General features: G+C 37.5%; 1 protein-coding gene across 3 annotated transcripts in view; it reads right to left on the minus strand.

The window, feature by feature from the left end:
* Window positions 1-27,371, minus strand: part of LOC126252857 (G protein-coupled receptor kinase 2) — a 208,947-nt gene that overhangs the window by 6,195 nt on the left and 175,381 nt on the right. For 2 of the 3 annotated variants that reach the window (XM_049953810.1, XM_049953811.1), the window contains 3 exons: window positions 25,665-25,808; window positions 20,532-20,669; window positions 6,330-6,455 (listed from right to left, as the gene is read on the minus strand). In XM_049953810.1, the coding sequence (XP_049809767.1) occupies window positions 6,330-6,455; window positions 20,532-20,669; window positions 25,665-25,808 (408 nt within the window). Of the gene's footprint in view, window positions 1-6,329; window positions 6,456-20,531; window positions 20,692-25,664; window positions 25,809-27,371 lie in introns of those variants that run through there. The other variant, XR_007545863.1, reaches the window with a different exon arrangement.

Consider the following 27,371-nt stretch of genomic DNA (forward strand, 5'->3'; position numbering starts at 1 on the left):
GGATGGGAGCTGCCCTTACAACACATCCTCCAATCCTGTAATCCTCCTGACCTCAATCTTCATTAAACCCTGCCCCATGCGAACACCCACTCCTGCCCCAAGACCCTAACTTCACTCATCCTCTTCTCCAGAATATCCTTAATTCCCTATTTTCCATTGTCCCCCCCCCCCCCCCCAAAAAAACAAATCCCCCCCCCCACCACGTCACATGTCATATAGTGCACCGAGCACAACTCCTACTGCCTGGGGCCAGAACGAGCTCACTTGTGTCACATTCCTATCCCAGGCCCCTGGTCTCCTTTCTCTGCAACCCCCGTGACACAAAACCCTCACCCCAACTGCACAATGTGGTCAACCAGAACAATACAGTAGTACAGGTGTGTATACATGTGTACTCTACAGCTCTTAAGGACAGTTCACTTGAAAGCTAGCAGTGTTCTCACTCATGTACCTGGGGACGACTTGGCACTTCAACTATTCATTTTACAGATATCCCATCCACCAAGGACTTTCCTTTCCATTACCATATGTTCATCAAGGTGTATTTGAATCTTTAACTGCTAGCACAGCGACCTCCACAAAAGTCACAAACTGGCACCATAGACTGTTCTGTCCTTTTTCTGAGCTAAGAATCTTCTTTATGGGTGTGTAGTAAGCAAAGTAATCAAGCTTCAGAGTTTCACCACATGTTAGTATGGGTATTACTCACAGTGAAGATGGCAACATTGAGATCTACTTGTTCTTTTGCTGTAATGCATTGCTTTAACCTGCCTGATGACATTCTTCAGCACTTTGGGATACAGTCAGCAGTAGAATTCTATAACTGGTTGATAAACTGTGTAACATGGTAAGGATAGCAATTGTCAATGTGCATGTACTGTTGATGGACTTAACATGTAGTGAATTATAGTGGTGGTCTGAAAATTTTATCAGATAAGCATAGTACCAGCTGAATTTCAACTATATCAATGGACGTATATGTTCTATAAAATTTGACAGCTCAGCTTTAACACACAACATATATCATCAATATGTTGGAACCACATAAGGGACTAATGGTTTTTGGCCCCAGAAATGTCATCTGTTCCACAGTCTCTATTATTAATATTTATGCATGCATGTAAAATGACAACAATGAATCTGTTTCAATTAATCTGCCTGAAGAAAGGTAGGTGCAATATACAAAAAGGTCACTCAACTGACAATTTACAAATCAATGTACACTACATCTGAACATGACTCAGCAATACTGAGAGCCAGAAACTGCACATAGTCAGCCAAAAAGGACATATGCCTTGAGTAGTCCTCAAAGCATTACAAGATTTACAAACTAACACATATAATACTGGAAGGAATGTACCATTCTCCATGGTGGATAGAAGGGTGTTTGTGAACAAAATCAACAAAAGCATAAATTTGCACCTTTAATCCTTTAGATGATGACATTCATAAGTGGTATGGAAGTTATCAATACATAACATCATTTCCCTTATAGTGAGAATTTGACCCGATGTAGCATTACCAACAGGTGTTAGTTGCCATTTGCAGCCAAAATGCTGGAGTTTGATCTCTGGTTGATCATAGGAATTGTTTCTGGCACTTTACAGACACACTCCTCTGGCAGTGTTTCAATCATATGTAACAAACACAATATGATACTGTGGATCAAATAACAGATTAAACAGCAGATTCTCTCGTACCAGGGTTGGTGCTCTGGTTAGCAGCTACAAGAAAATGAAGATCACACTATCTCTAACAGGACAATGACCTAATAAACACTGTAGTTTTTAATATAACGTTTCAATTAATTATAGGTGAAGATACAGTGGTGTTGTTCTGAGAGAATATTAATTTTTTTTGGTCATTTATTCATGTTTCAAATCCTACAGCACGTAAGATACTTATTACTTTTTTGGAATACCTTTATATTCAGAGTATCAGTTTTCATTCTCATTTTTTAACCATTGTGGTTAAACAGAAATTAGTAATACGAGATCTACATGATGAACCATGGACCTTGCCGTTGGTGGGGAAGCTTGCTTGCCTCAGCGATACAGATAGCCGTACCGTAGGTGCAACCACAACGGAGGGGTATCTGTTGAGAGGCCAGACAAACGTGTGGTTCCTGAAGAGGGGCAGCAGCCTTTTCAGTAGTTGCAAGGGCAACAGTCTGGATGATTGACTGATCTGGCCTTGGAACATTAACCAAAATGGCCTTGCTGTGCTGGTACTAGCCGGCCGAAGTGGCCGTGCGGTTAAAGGCGCTGCAGTCTGGAACCGCGAGACCGCTACGGTCGCAGGTTCGAATCCTGCCTCGGGCATGGATGTTTGTGATGTCCTTAGATTAGTTAGGTTTAACTAGTTCTAAGATCTAGAGGACTAATGACCTCAGCAGTTGAGTCCCATAGTGCTCAGAGCCATTTTTTTGTGCTGGTACTGCGAACGGCTGAAAGCAAGGGGAAACTACAGCCGTAATTTTTCCCGAGGGCATGCAGCTTTACTGTATGGTTAAATGATGATGGCGTCCTCTTGGATAAAATATTCCGGAGGTAAAATAGTCCCCCATTCGGATCTCCGGGCGGGGACTACTCAAGAGGATGTCGTTATCAGGAAAAAGAAAACTGGCGTTCTACGGATCGGAGCGTAGAATGTCAGATCCCTTAATCGGGCAGGTAGGTTAGAAAATTTAAAAAGGGAAATGGATAGGTTACAGTTAGATGGTGAAGTTCGGTGGCAGGAGGAACAAGACTTCTGGTCAGGTGACTACAGGGTTATAAACACAAAATCAAATAGGGGTAATGCAGGAGTAGGTTTAATAATGAATAAAAAATAGGAGTGCGGGTTAGCTACTACAAACAGCATAGTGAACGCATTATTGTGGCAAAGATAGACACGAAGCCCACGCCTACTACAGTAGTACAAGTTTATATGCCAACTAGCTCTGCAGATGATGAAGAAATTGAAGAAATGTATGATGAAATAAAAGAAATTATTCAGATAGTGAAGGGCGACGAAAATTTAATAGTCATGGGTGACTGGAATTCGAGAGTAGGAAAAGGGAGAGAAGGAAATGTGGGAGGTGAATATGGATTGGGGCTAAGAAATGAAAGAGGAAGACGCCTTGTAGAATTTTGCACAGAGCATAACTTAATCATAGCTAACACTTGGTTCAAGAATCATAAAAGAAGGTTGTATACCTGGAAGAATCCTGGAGATACTAAAAGGTATCATATAGATTATATAATGGTAAGACAGAGATTTAGGAACCAGGTTTTAAATTGTAAGACATTTCCAGGGGCAGATGTGGATTCTGACCACAATCTATTGGTTATGAACTGCAAATTGAAACTGAAGAAACTGCAAAAAGGTGGGAATTTAAGAAGATGGGACCTGGATAAACTGAAAGAACCAGAGGTTGAAGAGAGTTTCAGGGAGAGCATAAGGGAACAATTTACAGGAATGGGGGAAAGAAATACAGTAGAAGAAGAATGGGTAGCCCTGAGGGATGAAGTAGTGAAGGCAGCGGAGGATCAAGTAGGTAAAAAGACGAGGGCTAGTAGAAATCCTTGGGTAACAGAAGAAATATTGAATTTAATTGATGAAAGGAGAAAATATGAAAATGCAGTAAATGAAGCAGGCAAAAAGGAATATAAACGTCTCAAAAATGAGATCGACAGGAAGTGCAAGGAAGAAGGAGTATATAGAGGGTCTATAAAAGGGTGATGTACTTGAGGACAATATTATGGAAATGGAAGAGGATGTAGATGAAGATGAAATGGGAGATACGATACTGCGTGAAGAGTTTGACAGGGCACTGAAAGACCTGAGTCGAAACAAGGCCCCGGGAGTAAACAACATTCCATTAGAACTACTGACGGCCTTGGGAGAGCCAGTCCTGACAAAACTCTACCATCTGGTGAACAAGATGTATGAAACAGGCAAAATACCCTCAGACTTCAAGAAGAATATAATAATTCCAATCCCAAAGAAAGCAGGTATTGACAGATGTAAAAATCACCGAACTATCAGTTTAATAAGTCACAGCTGCAAAATACTAACGCGAATTCTTTACAGACGAATGGAAAAACTAGTAGAAGCCGACCTCGGGGAAGATCAGTTTGGATTCCGTAGAAATGTTGGAACACGTGAGGCAATACTGACTCTACGACTTATCTTAGAAGCTAGATTAAGGAAGGGCAAACCTACGTTTCTAGCATTTGTAGACTTAGAGAAAGCTTTTGACAATGTTGACTGGAATACTCTGTTTCAAATTCTGAAGATGGCAGGGGTAAAATACAGGGAGCAAAAGGCTATTTACAATTTGTACAGAAACCAGAGGGCAGTTATAAGAGTCGAGGGTCATGAAAGAGAAGCAGTGGTTGGGAAGGGAGTGAGACAGGGTTGTAGCTTATCCCCGATGTTATTCAATCTGTATATTGAGCAAGCAATAAAGGAAACAAAAGAAAAATTCGGAGTAGGTATTAAAATCCATGGAGAAGAAGTAAAAACTTTGAGGTTTGCCGATGACATTGTAATTCTGTCAGATACAGCAAAGGACTTGGAAGATCAGTTGAACGGAATGGATAGTGTCTTGAAAGGAGGATATAAGATGAACATCAACAAAAGCAAAACTAGGATAATGGAATGTAGTCGAATTAAATTGGGTGATGCTGAGGGAATTAGATTAGGAAATGAGACACTTAAAGTAGTAAAGGAGTTTTGCTATTTGGGGTCGAAGTAGAGAGGATATAAAATGTGGACTGGCAATGGCAAGGAAAGCGTTTCTCAAGAAGAGAAATTTGTTAACATCGAGTATAGATTTAAGTGTCAGGAAGTAGTTTCTGAAAGTATTTGTATGGAGAGTAGCCATGTATGGAAGTGAAACATGGATGATAAATAGTTTGGACAAGAAGAGAATAGAAGCTTTCGAAATGTTGTGCTACAGAAGAATGCTGAAGATTAGATGGGTAGATCACATAACTAATGAGGAGGTATTGAATAGTATTATGGAGAAGAGAAATACACTAAACAGATTCAGGAGGATGTAGGTTGCAGTACGTACTGGGAGATGAAGAAGCTTGCACGGGATAGAGTAGCATGGAGAGCTGCATCAAACCAGTCTCAGGACTGAAGACCACAACAACAACAACAACAATTAACGCTGTGTTGCAATTTGCATGTTACTTAACTGAACATGAATGTGATTCTCTTATTAAAAGACAATGAAGAATGAACAATAAAGTCTGTTCCCAAAATTTTTCTGGCATTCACATTGCTGCATCTCATTATATCACCTACTTTGAACACACTAAAATAAGTTGACGTACATAAAACTACGAAGGCATTAGTAGTAGCAGTAGCAGTAGCAGTAGCAGTAGCAGTAGTAGTAGTAGTAGTAGTAACAGCTTTATTCATCCACAGATCTCTTTAGGATATAGGACATGTGAAGGGGGGCAAAATCAACAGAAGCACTGATGAACTGATGTGATTGCTTTCTCAATTTTTTGTCAGATGGTAGTGCGAGTGTAGCTACAGAGTTTCGAAGTTACAAAAAACTAATCCATGTTTTTGGATAATACAATAATAAATTAAATTGAAAATGGAACAAAAATTGACCAATTTGCACATGTCATGTAGTACAGCAGGAAAATAACTGGTTAAATAAATGCTAACCTAGTTAACTGTACTCATTACAGTAACTGGCCGATAACAAAAAGTTTCAGAGCAACCACTACTACAGATTAATCAAATTTCCTTCTCCTTCAGTCTTGCAGTCTCTCTTAACACAGAGATCCCTTGGTGTCTTTTACATTCCTTCCTAAAATTATCATGGAGACCACTATTTCTGTGTTGGTTGGTTGGTTTGGGGAAGGAGACCAGACAGCGTGGTCATCGGTCTCATCGGATTAGGGAAGGATGGGGAAGGAAGTCGGCCGTGCCCTTTCAGAGGAACCATCCCGGCATTTGCCTGGAGTGATTTAGGGAAATCACGGAAAACCTAAATCAGGATGGCTGGACGCGGGATTGAACCGTCGTCCTCCCGAATGCGAGTCCATATTTCTGTGTAATCCCCATATAATTTCAAGGCTATTTTTCTTACAACTTGTATATGTACAGCAGCAAAAGAAGCACTCATTACCATATACACTCTTTCAAGAGGAAACTGTAGGGCGTCATTACTTCTAGTATTAAGGGTAATTTAAATATGAAATGCCTCTCCATAATGACCAAGCTGCATCAGATTTTTCAGTGATTTATGTTAACAGTTTTGGGCTGCAGTGCCCTACGAAATTTTTTATCATCGAGTTTAACAGCAGAAACACACATACCTTTCTCCTAAAAGGAAAGCACCCCTTTTTATCAGGTTCTGGTAAAGCATCAATGATTAGGTCTGGAGTTGGAGTGTTGTCTGGACCAAATACATTTAGTTCCTTGAAGCATTCTGTCTCAATCATCTAAAAGAAAAAATAACTATACATAATATTTTACCTTATACTTAAAATATTAACTCTGATGCACCATAAGCCAAATATAATTTTAAATATATGTTCTTTATGATATGAAAATATGTCGATCAGTTGTATTAAGTGTTACGTGACTAAGAATAATTTACTAATACTATACAAAATGAAAATGCAGTAACAAACCCAATAACTATCAATTCACATGGTATCAACTATTTCTGAAGAAAATATTTTGTTCCACTATGATGAATAATTCAGTTAAGCAACTCAATTCTCTGAAAGAGCAATATATTAGGAAAACAAACATAGGTATTCAGAAATAACTACTGGCTAAAAACAGCAAGAACCCCTGCACAGAGATGCATACAAATAAAATGCCAATGACAGTTTCTGTTTTCTGTAATATGTTTTACGCCTTAAATTACAAAACTAAATACATTTTCAACTTTAGTTACTGTAACCAACAAATAATGTTTGGTGTGATGCATTTCAGCTGCACATTGCATAAGCCCAAATGTTGTTACTTATAAAGTGTATTAACATTTGTTATTTTGCATCAAGTTGTGCTTTTTATAATTCATGTTTCCTGAGAATACTGACTTATGTCTGAGGAGAACACACAATTAATTTATGGCACACTAAAAATTCTCACTTCCTTACTATTGACACAAACATTTAGCAGAAAATTGAAATCCAGTGCACAGTAAAAATGTCTTCAGCTACAAGCATCCACTGAACCTGCAAATTTTCAAAAATTGTCCACCCACTTTCCATTAAGTAGTCATCACAATCATTTCTCATCTTTTGGAATCCAATAAAGAACTTCCATGGTAAATGTGCGACACATATGCCTGACTGTATGTTCTGCCTGCTTCTACTTGATTTTCATTAATTATAATTACGTTTTCCACTGCACACCATTCTTTGATCCATTTACTTGTTTTGCTATCTTTCCAAGTAATTTCCAAGATGCACCTCTCCTCTGCTCACTGAGCAAACCACAGTTTTTGAATGATTCTTTCTTTTAAACATTTATGTAATACTGCTCTGAATCAAAAATGGTAACACACAGATTGTAAACTTTCCTTTTTACATACATCAGAATCTTCATTTCAAAAATCCTATTCAGTTTATTGAAAGCACTTCAGATAATATTTACTCTTCTGTTTATTTCTTTTGCTGTCCATCACCAATTGATTATATGACTATATTGTTAATTTTTCCAGTTTTCTTACATGTTATTAATCTTATTTTCAAACCTACTTTTGAACTTGGTCTATTAAGTTTCACAAATTGTTGTCTATGTTTATCATCTGTACCAGAGGTAAATAATACAATGTTACCAGAAGAAAAGTACAATTTTTTTTTCCACATCAAAGATTAAAAACTTTCTCTCTAGCAGAATAGTTTTGGTGATATGGGATTTCCTTCTAGGTTCTTCTTTCAATTCTAAATTTTTCAATATCCTAACACAGTTTGCTGGAAGATTTCATTTTAACTGAGTCAAAGACTTTTGCAATATACATGAATCCCACATGAAGTGGTAATCCATTATCATGATTCCACTCTACAATTTTGTCACTTGCAAATGACCTTTCTGAAGTCAACTTGTTCCTCTCCAAGGTTAAAAACCAATGTTTTTTTCTAAGCAATTGATGATAATTTTAGTGAAACCCTTGCATATTACAGAGAGAATCCACTGCTTTGTTTTCTTCATACTTTCAGTGTTTTCCATTTTTTTCTCTTATCAAATATTCGCTGTTCGTCTCACCTCTTCTTGTAGATATTTCTGAACAGTGTTATTTATTTCCACATACAAGGGGATGCTGATAACTCATCGGCTTTTACTAGTTAAACCTGCTATAGATTAATTCTGATGTTTTGGCATTAAATCCTATTCTTTACATTATATCTGACATTAATTGCATAGCAGTAACATTTTATTTTTCTGTGCAGATGGAGCAAGAAAATAGGGAATACACAATGAAAGAGAGCCCAGCTGTGATTATGTACGTATTTTCTTCTTCTTCTTCTTCTTCTTCTTCTTCTTCAAGAGAAAACAGCCAAAGAAATTTATCATGATATGGCAGGTACAAAATGGGTTACCAAATGCCTCAGCGCAGACTAAAAGCATGAACCAGAGTTGCTTCATAATACCTTTTCAGTCCAGTTTTACTGGGATCCTGTGGGATTTTTGAACCGTCTCATCACCATGGATGAAACATGGATATACAGATATGATCCAGAGACTAAAGAATAGACACGCAGTAGTTCTCCACATCCAAAGAAGTTCAAAACACAAAGATCAGCAGACAAGTTGCTCATATCAGTCTTTTGGAATAAAGATGGAATTATACGTGTTGACTACTTGCATCTTGGTAAAGCCATGGCAGCAAAGTACTGTGTTGAACTACTCAACAAACTGAAGCAATGATTGGTCTCTGAACATGAAAAAAAGCTGAGAAAAGGAATCTTGTTTCTGCAAGACAATGCCCTGCCTCACACAGCAAGAACTGTCAGATGTTCACTTTGCAATCCTCAGACATACATCCCATTCACCTGACTTGGCCTCTTCAGACTATTATCTGTTCCCAAACCTCCAGAAACATCCCAAGGGAAGGTGATTTCTCAACACTGAGGAAGCCAGAACGGCTGTAGATGATTAGTTTTCAGCACAATTCTTTTATTTATTTAATTTTTTTCCCTAAGAAAAACATGGGTTAAACAAGCTGGAACAAAGATGCCATAAATGAGTTGAGCTCAAGGGGGAATATGTTGAGTAAATAATTTCTTTTTCAAAACCATAACAGCATTTTTTATTTATAAAGCCAAGGACTTATCAGTACTCCCCTGTATTATATTATGTGCTAGAAACTCTTGCTTCCTCTTTTATAGCTGCCTTGCACGACTTGGGATTTTCTTTCCTTTGGTATCTTCTACTTGTAAATCTTCCAATCTTTACAAAAGTACCTCCTTTAAATAACTGCCCCTTTCATCTATACCTGTGTAGCCTTTATTTTCTAAGATGCTGACCTTTCTGGTTATTTAGTCTGGCATATCATCCTATTCATAAATAAATTCGTATAGTCTACATTTATAACTTGCTGAGTAATCTGTCCATTTGTAGCTATAAAAAGCACAGACATTATTATACATACATATTAACATTATGGCAGATTTTATTACTTAGTGTTTTTGTTAGTAATGAAACATGCATTCAGCTGCAGTGAAATTCATGGAATTACTATCTACAGCTCATCAAATATTCTAATTGGAACCCCCAGTAAAAGCCATAGCATTAAAAAGAAGTATGCAGCACACACTGAAAAACAGACGCTCTCTATGCTAGTCTATCTTGAGCAAGACTCTTCATAACTACTGCAACCTACATTCATTTAAATCTGATTACTGTATACATGTCTCAGTCTCTCTCTACAATTTCTACCCCCTGCCCCCCCCCCCTCCACCACACACACATACACACACACAAAATATCAAACTGAAAATTTCTTGATGTCTCCGGATGTATCCTATCAAACGAACCTCTCTTTGAGTTATGTTGTGCATTAGAGGTGACACGCACATATAAACATAATATATGGGCTTCTGAAAATGGCATTGTGTTGCCAAAGTGTGTCATGGCAAATTACTTTTAACATTAAAAGTTTGTAAACAATGTAATATTGTACATTTTGCACCTCACAGGTCTCAATGAAGCCTGTCAAAATGTGATAAATTGAAGTTGTTCTTTAAGTTGCATCTATAACTGTTATGTAAACAAAAAATGATTGCTATTGTTCCAGGAAATATGGAAGCTTATGTTACGGTTTGGTTTTGCATTTGTGAGGAAACTCATAATTAAATAGCAACTGTGTGCAAATGTGATCTGAGAGGATACGAGATGGCAAAAAATGTTTCAGGCCATACAAGGCTGAGAGATAAACAATGAAGTTGCAAGTTTTGGATGTGCTTATTAGTACTCAAAAGTAACAGCTATAGAGATCCAAAACATTACATTATTAATTGCAAGAAACTTTGAGGTTGATCTTTTTAACTATATTATAAAGGAGATAAATGAGAGCAAACGTGGAGTTCACCATTGAGACACACACATGAACTGCTGAGAGCCAAAGTCGTATAACTCAGTTTTTCCCAATTATGAGAAATGAAAAGTTTTGCAATTTGTTTCATGCTTTACAATAACTTGTGATTCATTTGGTGAAATGTACAAATGAAATATTATAATTACATTTACTAGAAACATTTTAGTTTAGGTCAGCAGTGCGTTCATCAACAGATTACAAATTACTGTTTTTAAATAGTGAAGTTTCTTAAACTGTAATTCTTGTCGTGCTGACATTTTGAGACACTTTATAATCGAGCATGTCTGTTTACTCAACTTCACTGTTCACATCATCATCTACTACTAAACAGCCAACATGTCCACGTCCAGACTCCTGAGCCAAACTTGTAGTTGTCAGCTGGATGATGAAAGCGTAGTGCACCCGAGGGATGTATGGGTGGGAGTGTTATCATGTCTCTACATTTTTGCCTTGGTGACAGGTCACACAGCATTGTTTAGAGGGATGAGATGAACACTAGACAAGCGAGGATGGCCACGAGCATGATGTGAAGTTTTAATATTCAAAGTTTTCAAAGGGATTCCTGCATCAAGAGATTATTTGTATAAAACGAGATGTGGGCACTCTCTATGGAAAAGAAGCCAAGGAATGTGAAGCCAATTGAACTATCCATTTGGCGTATTATTCTTTCTAAATGTCACACTTTCTTCTAGATCCTTTGTTGAGCCAAAATCATAAAGGGCAATTCTACAAATTGTAAAGGGTTCTTTTCTCTTTGCCTTTTGAATGACATTACACCAATCATCCAGAGCAAAAATTTGAGCAGTTCTTGATTTTGTCTCAATAACTCTGAAATCCTGATTGTTTGGCGGAAAGGAATGTCCCAGTTACATATACTTATGGGCAACTCTACAGATCCCATTTCTTGAGGTCTTTACACTCTCTATTCAAACCGCGCAAGTTTCGAATTCTGATTTTGATCAATTGCTGGGTCACTGTATGCTATTATGTAATGATCATTACGGGTATGGAGTTCTACATGCTTTTGAAGGTAGGAACCTACTTCTTGGGAACCTTTTTATGCCGGAATCTCATCATAAATGTACATAAGCCTTGTCTGTTTTGAGATCATGAATGCTGCAGTTGTATACATATAAGTTACTCAAACAATAACATTTTGATACTGAAACTTTAGGGAAAGGCAATGCTTTCTGGAGATCAAAACATATGGTTATGATATTCACATTGCCTTGACTGGTTTTGGTGTCCTCAGCCAAACACTGCCATGCTATATCTGCTTTCTCCAATGTTCATTTTGTTTTCACACTAATGCCAATTTAAGTGGCTCTTCTGCAGTCAAAATTCTCATCTTTAAGGAGTCACATGTAGCACAGGAATCCTTCACTGGGGCATGGAACAAGTAGAATCTCTCATTGAAAACATGTCTGTAGAAACTCTCCTTCACTACACTTCTTTCTCCTAGTTTTCTTTTTCCTGTTGCTAGCTGTTTCTGGTAATTTTGAGGTTGCTATGCTGATGTCACTTATATGTAAAGGAAAAAATCAGCCTCAGAACTTTTTAGACGAATGGTGTAAGTTGCATAAAAAAAAAGAAAAAATTAAATATTTTTGGAGAATAAAGTAGAATCAAGAAAGTAGATTTGAAGTAGAAAGCAGAAGGTATCAGGCCTACATTAAGCATAATGTGGTAGGTAAGTCGATGTTCAATCCAAAAATGAGTTTGGGATATACTTTCAGACACCACTAGCAAGATGTTATATGTATATGTCGAGTCCTCGCAGGATTTAGTTTTTGTGAAATCTGTAGACTGGCACCTACAAGGATCAGAGTTTATCATTGTATTTCTTCATGTTTTGTTTACAACAGAATGGTCCTCCTATTATTCTACATACTTTATTTACATTTTCTTCTACTATCCCTAACATTTTACGTAAATGTGGTAAAGCTGGATATGCAGACGACACGTCATGTTTACTGTGTGCATAAGAGTGTTGTATTCATTGTATTCAGATGTAGTTACTGGCAGTGCCAATGGCGACATACCACTTTCGGTTTGAGAAATACATAAATTACACTTACATTTTATTAGTCCTTATCTTTTGTAAATGATTCTGCTGCACTACCATTCAACTCAATAACGGCAGCATGTTGCTTTCTTCATTGGAATACTGTTCTTTTGCTTAAAGTTACAATGCAGGAGTGAGTATTTTCTCTCGTAGGCATTGTGATGTTGCATTTAATATATAATTGGTCATTCATTATGATAATGATTGTTATTTCTGCACAAATTTGCAAAGGTCATTTATTTATTGAATATGGATGAATGGGATGGCAATTTATCAGTATGTATTTTGTCAAATACATCTAACATTTCAGCAACACAAATATCAGATCGTATAAAAAGCTATTTATGTTAATACAGCACTGATGTACGTGTAAACTGATGTATCTGAAGTATAGAATTTTAATTTTTCTTGGCATTTACTATTAGAAATTTTTCATTAACCACACAAGATAACAACTGTACTCATCATCATCAGTTATCTGCTATATTAGCAGGTCCTTTGCCTCTCCATTTTCTGTGATCCATTGCTTCCTTCTTAAGGCTGCTGTATGTTGTACTGTCCATCATGTCATCCAGTATCTGGAATCTCTTCCTTCCTTTTCCCTTCTACATAACCTTCTAAAACTGTTTTTATCAGTCCGTCATTCTTTCTTAATATATGCCCAATCCAATTTCTTTTTCTTCTCTTTATTACATCTAGTAACTGTCTTTTCTCTCCCACTCTTTTCAGTACCTCTTCATTTTTTACTCTGTCCATCCAACTTATTCTTTCCATCTTCCGCCATGTCCAGATCTCAAAAGCCTCCAGCCTTTCTCTGTCTTTTTTCCTCATAGTCCATGTTTCAGTGCCATATAGAAGAACACTCCATACAAGACATTTTATGAGTATCTTTCTGAGTTCTCTGTCCAGATCGCTGCAGGAGATTCTCCTTTTCTTATAAAACGCCTCTTTTGCCATTGCTATCCTTGTTTTAATTTCTGTGGTGCACTTCCAGTCAGTGTCTATCCTGCTTCCAAGATACTTAAAATTTTGCACCTGTTCTAGTGTTTCTCCATTCAGCATAATTTTTATTTCCTTATTTCCTCCTAGTGCCAATACTTTTGTTTTATTTGTGTTAATTTTCATTCCACATTTTTTTTCCATTAGTTGAAATGGTGTCCACCAAATCCTGTAATTCTTTTTCCCCTGTGGCTAGAAGGACCATGTCATCAGCAAATCTCAAACACCCTACTCTTCTTCCTCCAATTTCTACTCCTTTGTCATCTAATGAGCATTGGTCAATCATATTTTCCAAGTAGAGGTTGAAAAGAGTAGGTGATAAACAGCATCCCTGTCTTACTCCTTTTCCTAGTCTGATCAAGTTTGTACTTTCTCCTCTCACTTTAACTGAAACTCTTTGATTAAGATATAATGAGTTTATAAGTCTTCTGGTTTTCCAGTCCACTCTCTTTTCCCTCATTATAGTCGCCAGCTTGTCCCAAACCACATTGTCAAATGCCTTTTCTAGATCGATGAAGCACATATATAGGTCTTTTCCTTTTTCAATAAACCTTTCTCCAAAGATTCAGAGGAGCCCTATTGCATCTCTGGTGCCCATATTCCGTCTAAAGCCAAACTGCTCCTCGCCAAGATTCTCCTCCATTACTTTTTCAAGTCTTTTATTAATTATTCTTAACATCACTTTGGCTGCATGTGAAATGAGGCTGATTGTCCTGTGCTCGCTGCATTTCTTGGTTCCTTGTTTTTTCGGTAATGGAATCATTACTGTTGTCAGAAAGTCCTCAGGCCATTCACCACTGTCATATATTTTATTACATAACCTCAATATTTCTCTTATTCCATCGTGGTTCAAGCATTTTAATATTTCTCCCGGTATTGTATCTGTACCTACCGCTTTGCCATTTTTCACTGCAGCTATGGCAGACTTTACTGCTTCCATTATGATGGTCGGTCCTTTCTCGTCATCACTTACACTGTTGTGTGATTCAAGTTCCAGAGTTTCTGGTTTGCTATTTGTGTCATATAGCTCTTTTATATATTCTTCCCATCTCTGGAGGACATCGTCACAATCTTTGTACACTACCTCTTCATCTTTACTCACAATTTCCATAGTAGCACTTCCTGCTCTGTTTTGTTCCCATGTCATAATCTTTACTCTGTTGTATAGTAAGTCGTATCTTCCCTTCCTGTCCAGTTCTTCAATTTCATCACATTCCTCTTTTAGCCATTTTTTCCTAGCCTGCTCTGTTTCTCTTTGCAGTTCATTATTTAACCTTCGGTATATCTTTCTTGCATCTTCAGTGTTCTTGTTTTTCAATTTTCTTCTCTTCTCCATCTTGGAAATCATTTCTTGTGTGACCCATGGTTTTTTGACTTTTTCCCTTTTACATATCCTATATTTTGCTGTCCTGCTTTAATGATTCCTTCTTTCAGCATATTCCAGTACTCGTTGGCATTATCAGGTGCTTCTTTGTCTCGTAATGTTTTTAAAAAGTTCTGAGATAGCATTTCTGTAATTTGTTCTTTGTTGGATCTCATCTTCTCTAAATCCCACTTCTTCACCATGGTCGCCTTCTTCAGTTTTTTCACTCTTCTTTCTATTTCTGCCATAAGTAAGTCGTGGTCACTATCAATATCTGCACCTGGTAATGTGTGCACCTTCTTGATTCCATTCCTGTATCTTTCTTCTACCAGTATAAAATCGATTTGGTTTCTGTATTTATCCCCTGGTGATTTCCAAGTGTAGAGCCTCCTCTTGTGGTTCTTGAACCATGTGTTTGCCGCTATCAGCTGCCTTTCCCTGCAGAAGTCTATTAACCATTCACCTCTGTCATTTCTCTTTCCAAGACCATGACTGCCTACTATGTTTCCCTCTTCCCTTTCTCCCACACTGGTGTTCCAGTCTCCCATTACTATTTTGCAGCATTTTTTATTTTCCTCCATTATTCTATTACATTGTATGTTTCCTCTACAATTTGGTCATCATGTTCTGAAGTTGGCATATACACCTGGACAATCAGTAAATCTTTTTGTGCTCCTTTCAGCCTTACACCAATAATGCGGTCATTTGCATAGTCTACATATTCCACACATTTAGCCAATTCCTTTGTCATAATCATTCCTACTCCATTAATTCCTTTTACTCCTCCTCCTGAGTAGTAGAATATATATTCATCTGACTGCAACTCTCCATGTCCATTCCATCTTACCTCAGCAACTCCTACTCTGTTGTACAGTAAGTCGTATCTTCCCTTCCTATCCAGTTCATCACATTTCATCACACACTGTACTACACAAATATAATTATTATTTTTTCTTTGGTGTTGTAGAAGTAGTTATTGGTGCACTGCATTAGAATTTCTGTTTGAGGACTTAGCAACATCACTTAGGTGAGGGGAAATCAGGCAATGGACCTGACTAAGAACATAAATAACGATGTGCTAACATCAATGTTATGCTAAACGGTAGTTACGCTTCTTTGTAGCAGTGAAATTGGTATCATTTTGGTAAAATAATGTAATTCTTTTAATGAGTAATTCAGTGATAATTGAATGCTAATAAAAACAATACACTTGTAAGTTAGTTACATAGACTGCTTGATAAGGTCGTGTAAATGAGTACTTAGAAGACAGACATGAAGTTGAAGAATGCTCCAAATATGTTTATTGTTAAAGTGGGTGTATGGTCAGACGTGTGATTTTCAAACAATATGCTGGACCCTAAGGCACTATGAGATCAAAAGTATCCAGACACCCCAAAAAACATATGTTTTTTATGTTAGATACATTGTGCTGCCACCACTGTCAGGTACCTCAGTAGTCATTAGACATCATGAGAGAGCAGAACTCATGGACTTCAAACGTGGTCAGGTGATTGGGAGTCACTTGTGTCATACATATGTACACAAGATTTCCACACTCCTAAACATCTTAGGTCCACTGTTTCTGGTGTGATAGTGAAGTGGAAACGTGAAGGGACACGTATGGCACAGAAGCATACAGGCCGACCTTGTCTACTGACTGACGGAGACTGCCGACAGTTGAAAAGGGTTGTATTTGTAATAGGCAGGCATCTATCCAGACCATCACACAGGAATTCCAAACTGCATCAGAATCCACTGCAAGCACTATGTCAGTTAGGTGAGAAAACTTGGATTTCATGGTTGAGCAGCTGCTCATAAGCCATACATCACGTCGGTAAATGCCAAACAATGCCTCACTTGGTGTAAGGAGCGTAAACAGTGCACGATTGAACAGTGGAAAAACGTTGTGTGGAGTGACGAATCACAGTAGACAATGTGGCGATCGGTTAGTATGGTGTCGGTATGGTGAATCCCCGGTGAACGTCATCTGCCGGAGTGTGGGGTGCCAATAATAAAATTCGGAGGTGGTGGTGTTATGGTGTGGTCGCGTTTTTCATGGAGGGGGCTTGCACCCTTTGTTGTTTTGCGTGGCACTATCACAGCACAGGCTTACATTGATGTTTTAAGCATCTTATTGCTTTCCACTGTTGAAGAGAAATTCGGCGATGGCGATTGCATCTTTCAACGCGATCGAGCACCTGTTCATAATGTACGGCCTGTGGTGGAGTGGTTACATGACAATAATATCCCTGTAAGGGACTGGCCTGCTCATAATCCTGACCTGAATCCTATAGAACACCTTTGGGATGTTTCGGAATGCTGACTTTGTGCCAGGCCTCACCAGCAAACATCGATACCTCTCCTCAGTGCAGCACTCCATGAAGAATGGGCTGCCATACCCCAAGAAACCTTCCAGTACCTGAATGAACGCGTGCCTGCGAGAGTGGAATCTGTCATGAAGGCTAAGAATGGGCCAACACCATATTGAATTCCAGCATTACCAATGGAGGGCGCCACGAACTCTTAAGCCATTTTCAGCCAGGTGTCCAGATACTTTTGATCACATAATGTATATGTCGTATAGTAGGAAACAGGGTGAAAGGTGTCTGAGGAAAGAAGTGAAAGTGACAGTTTATGCAGATGCAGGATACTAAAACTAAAATGAAACAAAATGTTCATAAACAACTATTGAAGTGGGTAACAGAAAACATGTAAAATATAAAATACTTAAAAGTTTACCGGGATAAGTAGATAATGTAGAACAAAAATTTGCAAAATTCTTAACACTGTACCTGATTACTCACAAGCCGAGAAAATACAATTTTGTTCAAAAACAACACAGTCTTAGGCTGTAAAATAAAAAGAATGGCATTGCAGAACAGTTGTGACAACATTCTGTGGTATCCAGAAATTTACTAAACCCATAGTTTGTCATACTGATCCATATGTCATGGATCATTTTTGGGGTAGGGCAGGCAACTAATACCGTGCAGCATTAAAATTTAACAAAGATATTGTCTAAAAGACATAATACAAGCAAACTAAAACTAAGAAGCTATGTGAATAATGCGCCTAATATTCAAATATGAGACATCTTTTTTCAAATTCATAACTAAATTAAAACATTGATCTAAAACAATGAGTGCATGCATTTATCAGCAGAGGGTTTCCGAGGTGTGTTTGTGCTTGTGTCCACGATGAGCTGCAGGTGACTGGGCCACCTGTGTGTATCAAAAATCCCTTAAGTACACACAACTCCTGAAGTCACATTGGGTATTGAGTGTTTTATCTGTTTCTTTCAGGTGATGTCCATAGACTTAAAGTTCTTCCAGTATGTTAAAAAAAAATGACTTTCAGATGTGACGTGTAAAATTTCAATATGTTTGTCCGTTGGTCCTACTGAGTGTTTAGTTTCAGTTATGTGATCTCTAAATGCTGTCTTATTATTTCATAGTGCAGTGTGGTCTGCAAACTAGATCTCAAAAGTTCTATTAATCAGATATATATATTGTTTACGACATCCATTATGTTTAATCTTATACAGACCTGATGCATTACATTTCCAAATTTTATGCGTGGAAGAACTTGAAATCTCTGGATTTGACCTGAAAGTACCAGATAGAACACTCAATCTCCAATGTGACTTCAGCAATTTTGATGATGTACTCAGACGGCCAGTCAGCACCAAATCCATGTTTCCTAGAGCCCCACTCAGCAGAAGATGATCTTAGCAGCCGACCAAACTTGCAGGCACAATGACAGTGCACACTTCAGACACCCTCTGCTGAAAACTGTGTGCACTCAAATGTTTCAGATCAAAGTTTTAATTTAACTCTCAATTTTAAAAAGATGTCTCGTGTTTGAATATTAGGTGTACTATTCACATAGCTTTTTAGTTTTAAATTAATTGCGTTACTTTTAAACAATGTATTTCTTACATTGTTCCTCCCCGTCCCTCCCACCAACCTCATATGCATCATCCATGACATATGGTCCTATAAGACGATCCGTGGAATTTGTAAACTGCTGGATACCACTGCATATGGTCCCAGGTGTAATATCGTGCTGTTAGTTTGTTTTACAGCTTATGACTGTTATTTTAAAGAAATACGAGTTTTAACAGCTCATAGTCAGTCAGGTACGTGTTTCTAGAATTTTAAGTATTTTCACGCTATATTATCTGACTATTCAGGTACAATTTTAAGTATTTTAAATTTTAAATATTTTCCACAGTATCCATTTAAACAGTTATTTATTAATGTTTCATTTTATTTTAGTTTTAGATCTGAAGATGATCAGGTAAAAACAGAGATCGGGAGCTTTTGTGCCAGTCTATGTGCTGGATAGCTATTGCCCAGTCATTTGCATAGAAAAACTTTCTGGACTGTGCTGGAAGAATATCAAATACATATAAATTAAAGAACAGTGGAGCAAGAATGTATCCCTGTGGTAAGACATTATTTAATATTTTTGCACGAACAGTGCCTTTTCCTACAGTTAAAGTAAATATCCTTCCAATTAACATGTTGCCAGTTACTTCTGTTGTCCATCTGCATAGAACAAGTTGCAGTAATTTATAAAGCAGCTCATGTCTCCAAACCGTGTCAAACTGATGTTTACTGCTTCATTTGGTATCCTGCAGCAATAAGTGTTGTTCATGGTAAGTAAGACCTTATCAGCACAGCTCCATCCTGGAAGGCCCTACTGAAAGATCGCTGGACTAATCCAATCATGAAAGATTCTCTGAAGGAACTTATAAATAGTGCTCAATAGCATGATTGGTTGATAGTTCTTTGGCTGGCCTGATGCCCTGTGGGGTTTGAGTTTTGCTATGATTTTTGATTGCTTCATTTTTTCTGGGACTGCATCAGAATAACGCAAATAAGAAATCCACCAGCCATCTTTTTGCACATTTCCCACTATGCCGAAGAAATAGGAGATGGATTCCATCACTTCTCAGCACCTTCCCAGAGAAAAATTATTAGGTAGTTAGTGATTTTGAACAGTTTTTGTACAAGAGGAAAATGAATTCCTTTTTAAGTGTAGCATCTGAAAATAAATCCCAATACTACAAAGCAAATCATAAGAACATCTTCATCTTTAATGAAATGTGAAAAACCTGTATGGTTTTAATGGGTGATAACGTATCTCTAAGTCAAGCTCAAGTTTCCTTCAAATAAAAATACTACTGTATTATGCAAGTAATATTACTGCTGTTACTGCTACTTTTATGACCATCTTTTGAATACATAACACTTGTAATTGTTCCAAAATTGAAGGACAAAGCCCAGTACACATTTTTAGAAGCTAAATCATCTTGTGATGTAAGACCTCTTGAAACAGTCAGATAAGAACAACATCTTTCTTTGCTCATTGTAATACCGTACCTTCCTCTCAAATTTTCAACAACTACAAAAACTGATGCTAAAAACAGTCAACAACTCAATAGCATTTGCGGTAAGGGTTTAAAAATTTTCCATATTTGCATATGACAGACATTTATGAGACTGAATCAGAGAAAACAATTTATTTGTTACCTCATTCTGCCACGGTATTGACACAGAACCAGTGTTGAACTTGCTATAAAACGTGTCATCCGAGGCATCTAAATTGACGCCTTTCACGGTTGAGAACTGCTCAATATCCAGGACATCCTTGGCGTATACGGCGTGTGGCTGCAGGACAAACAGCGTTGGGCTGCAGCGTGAGTTAACAGGTAATGACAACTCTGATTTCACAACAATCATTACTAGCAAACTCTTGGAACATAGATGGTTTTATGATGAAAACAGTCACTATTAGTGAAACTCTTCATTTAATTACACTGAAAACTGGGGCTCAGTCAATATATCAAACTTTAGATGACACAGAAATGAGAAATACTTTATACTTAAATCTGAAAACTAGTAAAATGCTAGTTAAAATACGGACCCCATTTCTATAGCCTCCTCCATTACTTTGATGACAGTCATTAAGTTTTCAACAAAATTATGTACCTTATCACGGCTCATAACATAACTTGTAAAGACAAAAAACTTACTTGGTCATTAATAAACAGAGAAACAAATGTGTCAATTCACGGTAAGTCCTATAATTAAATGCAGACAACACAACCATACTAAATATCTATGGTAGAAAAATTTCATTAGTTCATATGATATTACATCATAACATAACTGGCCATGACAACAGTATGGAAATATGCAATTATACAATGTCATCTGTACAAAAATAACAAAATTATTTTGGTGGTTGCTGACAGTACAGTAGTCAGAGTGCTTATTAGTGTCTGTACTACATAACAACTTTTGGTTTGGAATATATGTCACCCACAGTTATGAAAGAGTGTGAAGTAGTGAGACAATCTACTCTTCAAGGTATGTACATTTGCATTAGTACTCATGTACCAGCTACATCAACCAGTTATATTGGTGCCATCTAATAATAAAATATGTAAAAAAGTTATACAAGTATAATTTTGTGTGATTTAAGTTTGGTCACAGCTCTTATTTACAAGAACTGCTCTGAAAGTGTAAAGAAACCAATACAAATTCCTGCATTTCAAAAACTTATCTCCACTCACTTGAATGGTGAAGGCCCCATGACTTGACTAATTATAAAAGTTGTTTTGAAATGTTTTCGAAGCACATGCACTTGGTTACCTGTTTCCTCATCAACACATATATTTTAAATCCTGATATTTCTTCCTAATACTCTAACTTTCCTTAAGATTGGTTATGGAGACAAAAGTAATGACCATGGAGGGTTTATTATTTTTAGGAAAAGAACATGGCATCACATCTAGATTTTACAGTGATACCAGCAATGTCTGGATTCTGCACTGCCTGAGAAATGTTTTGTGTTTAGGATGTCCTGTGCACGAGAATTCTCTTGTGAAGAAACAAAATCCAATGAGGACAGGCCCTTGGGCCACTTCTCCTGGAGCCTTTTCTAAATCTTGGAAGGAATAGCCAGCACACCAATTTATGGTTTCAAATGATTATTGATTAGAAAGATACAAGTAAAAACAGACACAAAACTAACAAGAAACAAACTCATTAGGCAAGAAAATTCATAAATATAGATTTACAAGAGTTTACTTAAAAATAGGGCCATTCAGTGGATTACATCTAGAAACAATTAGTTAATAAAGAAAATAATGCAAAGAGCAAAAGGTGCTGTAGGTATGAAGAAAGAAAAAGAAAAGAAAATTTCAAGTGGAATGTGGCAACTACTAAATAAAAAGTGAGCATTTCAAGCAAATTGATGATAGTAGCAGCAGCAGCAGCAACATCAATAATAGCAATTCTAACCCAGACAGCTGTCAACAATAAGAAGTGACTTTGCTAATGTAATAATGGAAATAATGCAAGAGAAGCAGATGGGACAGTTATCAAAGCAGAATAATCAACTACATAGATAACAGATCAAGGATCACTTAATGGTAGGATGGATGCATTGGAAAAGGGAAGTGGAAACAGATTTAGTCAATTAAGAGCACTTGACTATCATTTTGAAGGGGTTTAGAGTAGTGAGATGTCACTAAGTGAGTGGCTATATATGAGTGAAAAGACTCAGGAGGATAACTTACTCTACAGGCAGTGAAGAATCCAGACATCACTAGCATCACCGTAAAATCTAGACGTAATGCCATGTTCTTTTCCTAAAAATATTTACTTTTGTACCCATAACCAATCTTAAGGAAAGTTAGAGTATTGGGAAGAAAGATCAGGATTTAAAATATATCTGTCAATGAGGAAACAGGTAACCAAGTGTATTTGCTTGGATAGGATAACTACAACAAAAAATTACGTAGATGATAAAAATGCCTAGAAAGGTAAACCAAATGCAGGAAGAACTAGAAACACTCCATTAGAGGCTACTCAAATTAAAAGAAGAAATAGGTCCCTAACTGGGCAGTGGCAATATTGCCCAAAAGGCAATTTCATGGCAACAAACTGTTAAACCTGTTGAACAAAAAATAAAGTTGAGTCTACATCAGTTCAAATTAAAAGGTTTGAATAAAGTATTTCAAGGTAGTGAGCAAGGCATGGTTCCCCCTACAGGAGAAGTTGAATGTTGAAACTTTACTTTTTTTTTAAGTCTGAAAAGAATTAAAAGGTTGTCCTAGTGAAAAACAGGAACAAATATATGTGGTTGGAAGAACTAATACATCACCCTGTAAATATAGTAGGAAAGTCCGGGTAGCACATTAGTAATTTAGGAGTAAAGGAGACCACTCACCAAATACCAGAAGTGTTGAGTATCGACAGGCATTCCCAAAAGGGAAAGAAAAAGTGCTAGCTTTCAGAATTGTTTGGCGAGTGGTCTCCTTTACTCCTAAATCACCTACAATGCCATTATTTAAAAAACAAATTGGGGAGACCTATTTGTCTTTTGTTAGATAGTGGTTCAACATTTCTTTTTTTTTGGGGGGGGGGGGCATAGTTCAAAGAATTTTAAGAATGAGAAGACGTATAAATGGTATTGATTCCAAGATATCATCCACAACGTCACCTCTCTAAAAGAATAATGAGAGAACTGAGTCAACTCTTCAGAACCTATGAGAGGTACAATTGTACCAATTGGACAGAGTTTGTGCCAGATATTGAGGTTATTTCAAATGAAGTACCACATTCATTCATCAAGTTCTCATCCTTAGCAACAGCAGGTGGAAAATTTGAAAGTGATCCTCCCACAGAATGGATGAGGTGAGGAGCAACTTCCAGAAAATAATGAAGAATCAATTGATTTTGAAATAGGAGTTCAAAGGAAAAAAGTGGCAATTCTTTACAATGCAAGGAAATAGACTAAGTACTACTAAAAAGTCATGACATTTTGACCCCTATTGCTATAGCTATAACTACATCTTCATCCTATATTCTACAAACTACCTACAGAGCATCCTCTTGTGATTACTAGAATGCCTCATCCTTAAGCACTATCACAAACAGACCAGGGAAAGTAAAGATTCTTTATAGCATCTAAGCATTTAAAGAAATCTATAGATTAAATGAGATTTTTTTGGTAAAGTGATGCTTAAAATATGTGTACCGAATTAATTAAAGGGCATTGGGAATAAAAGTTTTAGTATGAAGTGTGCACAGATAAATCTGGGAGAAAAGAAATTCATGGGAGCCTGACTAAAAGAAGGATTGATCAATTGGAGACAATGTGAGGCACTATGGCATTGTCAGTTGGTTATGGAGAGAAGTGTAGAGGGTAAAGATTGTAGATGGAGACCCAGGCTTGACTAGCAGGTTGAAATGACTGTAAGTTGCGGCAGTTATGCAGAGATAAAGAGGCTTGGAAAGGACAGATTAGTATGGACAGTTGGATCAAACAAGTCTTGATCAAAGAAACCACCACCAACAACCACCACCAATGTTTGAACACCACACTCAAAAAGGAATAATACTGAAATAAGCACACCTGTCTTGAAAAACAACTAGGAGAACTCTTAGCAACGTTGGTACCTGTCTCTGACTGAATTACTGCAACAGTTTACTTTGAAAATGCACGCAATTAACTAAACGATATCTATAGGATCCCTCTACTGTAGAATCCTGGAGAAAATTCTAAGTTTATATCTGGAAGAAAAGAGTGTCTTTCACAGAATCAGTACCTGTTTATGAAAAAATGTCTAATGTGAAATACTGCTCACTTTTTTCCACATATTATATCTTCTGAAGACTATGTGCAAGTAAAAAACTAGACTCTCTTTTTCTATTTTTAAGACGTTTGAGACTGTACCACGTCAACTGGTAATGAAGACATGATCATGCATTAACTGGACAGTGAACACTAAACATGAGCGAAAATAACATAGGATGGACACCAAGTGAGCCTAACATGACTGCTAATATTCACAGTACACTAAAATGATGTCCAATACAGGATCATCAGCAGCAATCTCAGATTCTTTGCTAATAAATAATGTTTCTGGAGCAACATTTCTTGCGTACTATTTCCATTTGGTGCACTGAATGGCAGCTATTTGCCCAAAATAAACAACCAACAGTATACAATTACAATAGTAGTGGTAACCTTTTGGGATCTGTTACACTGTTTAAACGTTTTGGCTTAATACTGCCAAGTAATATGAAATGGGATGAACACAGTAGTAGTAGTAGTAGTAGTAGTAGTAGTTCAGTATTGCCACTGTACCACAATGCCAAATGATAATCAAGATATAGTCATACATTATGATGGATGGTAAAGAGAAGTGAAAGAGACAGTAAATGTCCAACAGAAATGAGGTAATATTGGAAAGACTTAGATTAGTTAGGGGAGGTGGGGGTGTACAATTTCAGTGCATTTACAAAGCACATTCAAGACTGTAGTGCAAACTATTCAACAGTACTGATCCAGTGTTTGGCACCACTGTCACATAGGCCTGACAGCAGACATTGAATGAACTCAGAGATGCACTACTAATATTGTATGTAAAAGATCAGCACAACTCATATAAAAGTGTAACACATATGCTCACAGAAATTAAATGGGAACTGTCAAATGAAAGTCAATGTTATACTCGTAAAACTCATTAAACCTATGCAATACGGGCTCCCAATACATTAAAAATCTATTTTTGTATCAACATGTGCTACAATTCAAACAAAACTTAAAAGACACTTCTTACAAGGTATTAATATTATTATATAACTCACATCTGGAACAAATGGAGGCTCATATACTCCCGCTTCAAGTCGCTTCCAATTCAAACACCTGAAGAACTCGTGCTGTTTAACTTCCAATGCTCCCATCCTCCCATTGTGACATCCTAAACGTGCTTTTGGTGACTTCTTCAAAAGCTGCATCAGAACATACACTGAATGTAAGTACCATATGTACTCTGTGCATTAAGTTTTGTAACAGACATGTTAGACCCTATTGCAGTAGGTATTACTTATAACAGGGAATACAAGTTCTTTTGTCATGTTACAAAGTAACATTTTCTTACAAATGTTACTAACACTGTTGCAGTAATTGCAAATATAGATTGTTAATAAATGGATAAAACCTGGATTGAAGCCCACACAAGTATAATCATTTATAAGTTACTTTAAAAAACACACAGATTAAAATATACTGAAGAGCCAAAGAAACTGGCACACCTCCCTAACATCATGTAGGGGCCCCACAAGAATGATGTGGCATGGAATTGACTGATGTCTGAAGTAGTGCTGGAGGGAATTGACACCATGAATCCTGCAGGGCTGTCCATAAATCTGTACGAGTGTGAGTGTGTGGCGACATCTTCTGAACAGCACATTGCACGGCATTCCAGATATGCTCAACAATGTTCATGTCTGGGGAGTTTGGTGGCCAGCGGAAGTGTTTAAACTCAGAAGAGTGTTCCTGGAACCACTCTGTAGCAATTCTGGACATGCAGGGTGTTACACTGTCCCGCTGGGCCCCTAGTCCTTCGGAATGCACAATGGACATGAATGGATGCAGGTGATCAGACAGGACGCTTACATAAGTGTCACATGTCAGAATTGTGTCTAGACGTATCAGAGGTCTGTGCATGACCCACACTACTACAGAGCCTCCACCAGCTTGAACAGTCCCCTGCCGACAAGCAGAGTACATGGATTCATGAGGTTGTCTCCATACCAATACACATCCATCCACTTGATACAATTGGAAACAAGACTCGTCTGACAGGCAACATGTTTCCAGTCATCAGTCCAATGCCGGTGTTGATGGGCCCAGGCGAGATGTAAAGCTTTTTGTCATGCAGTCATCAAGGGTATACAACTGGGCCTATGGCCCCAAAAGCCCATATCGATGATGTTTCGTTGAATGGTTCACACGCTGACACCTGTTGATGTCCCAGCATTGAAATCTGCAGCTATTTGTGAAACGGTTGCACTTCTGCCACGTTGAACGATTCTCTTCAGTAGTCATTGGTCCCGCAGGAGCTTTTTCTGGCCACAGTGATGTCAGAGATTTGATGTTTTACTGGATTCCTGATATTCACAGTACACTTGTGAAATGGTCATACGGGAAAATCTCCACTTCATCACTACCTCGGAGACGCTGTGTCCCATGGCTCACGCTTCCACTATAGCACCACGTTCAAACTCACTCAAATTTTAACAACTGCATCAGACGTCTTATGTAAGAGTTACCAACTGCAGTGCCATATTCTGACTGTTCACGTATCTCTGTATTTGAATATGTTTGCCTATACACATATCTTTGGCACTTCGGTGTATTATAATGCTTTCTGTTTTTTTGGAAAGAAAGCACCTGTAGGTAAAATGGTGATAAACAGCTACCTTGAGATACGCCATCAATAGTGATGACAAATGCGACAAGTAACAACAATCTGTTTCATTGACTTCCAAGCATAGTGTAGGGACTAGACA

The sequence above is a fragment of the Schistocerca nitens genome, chromosome 4 (assembly GCF_023898315.1).
Source record: "Schistocerca nitens isolate TAMUIC-IGC-003100 chromosome 4, iqSchNite1.1, whole genome shotgun sequence".
NCBI lineage: Eukaryota > Metazoa > Arthropoda > Insecta > Orthoptera > Acrididae > Schistocerca > Schistocerca nitens.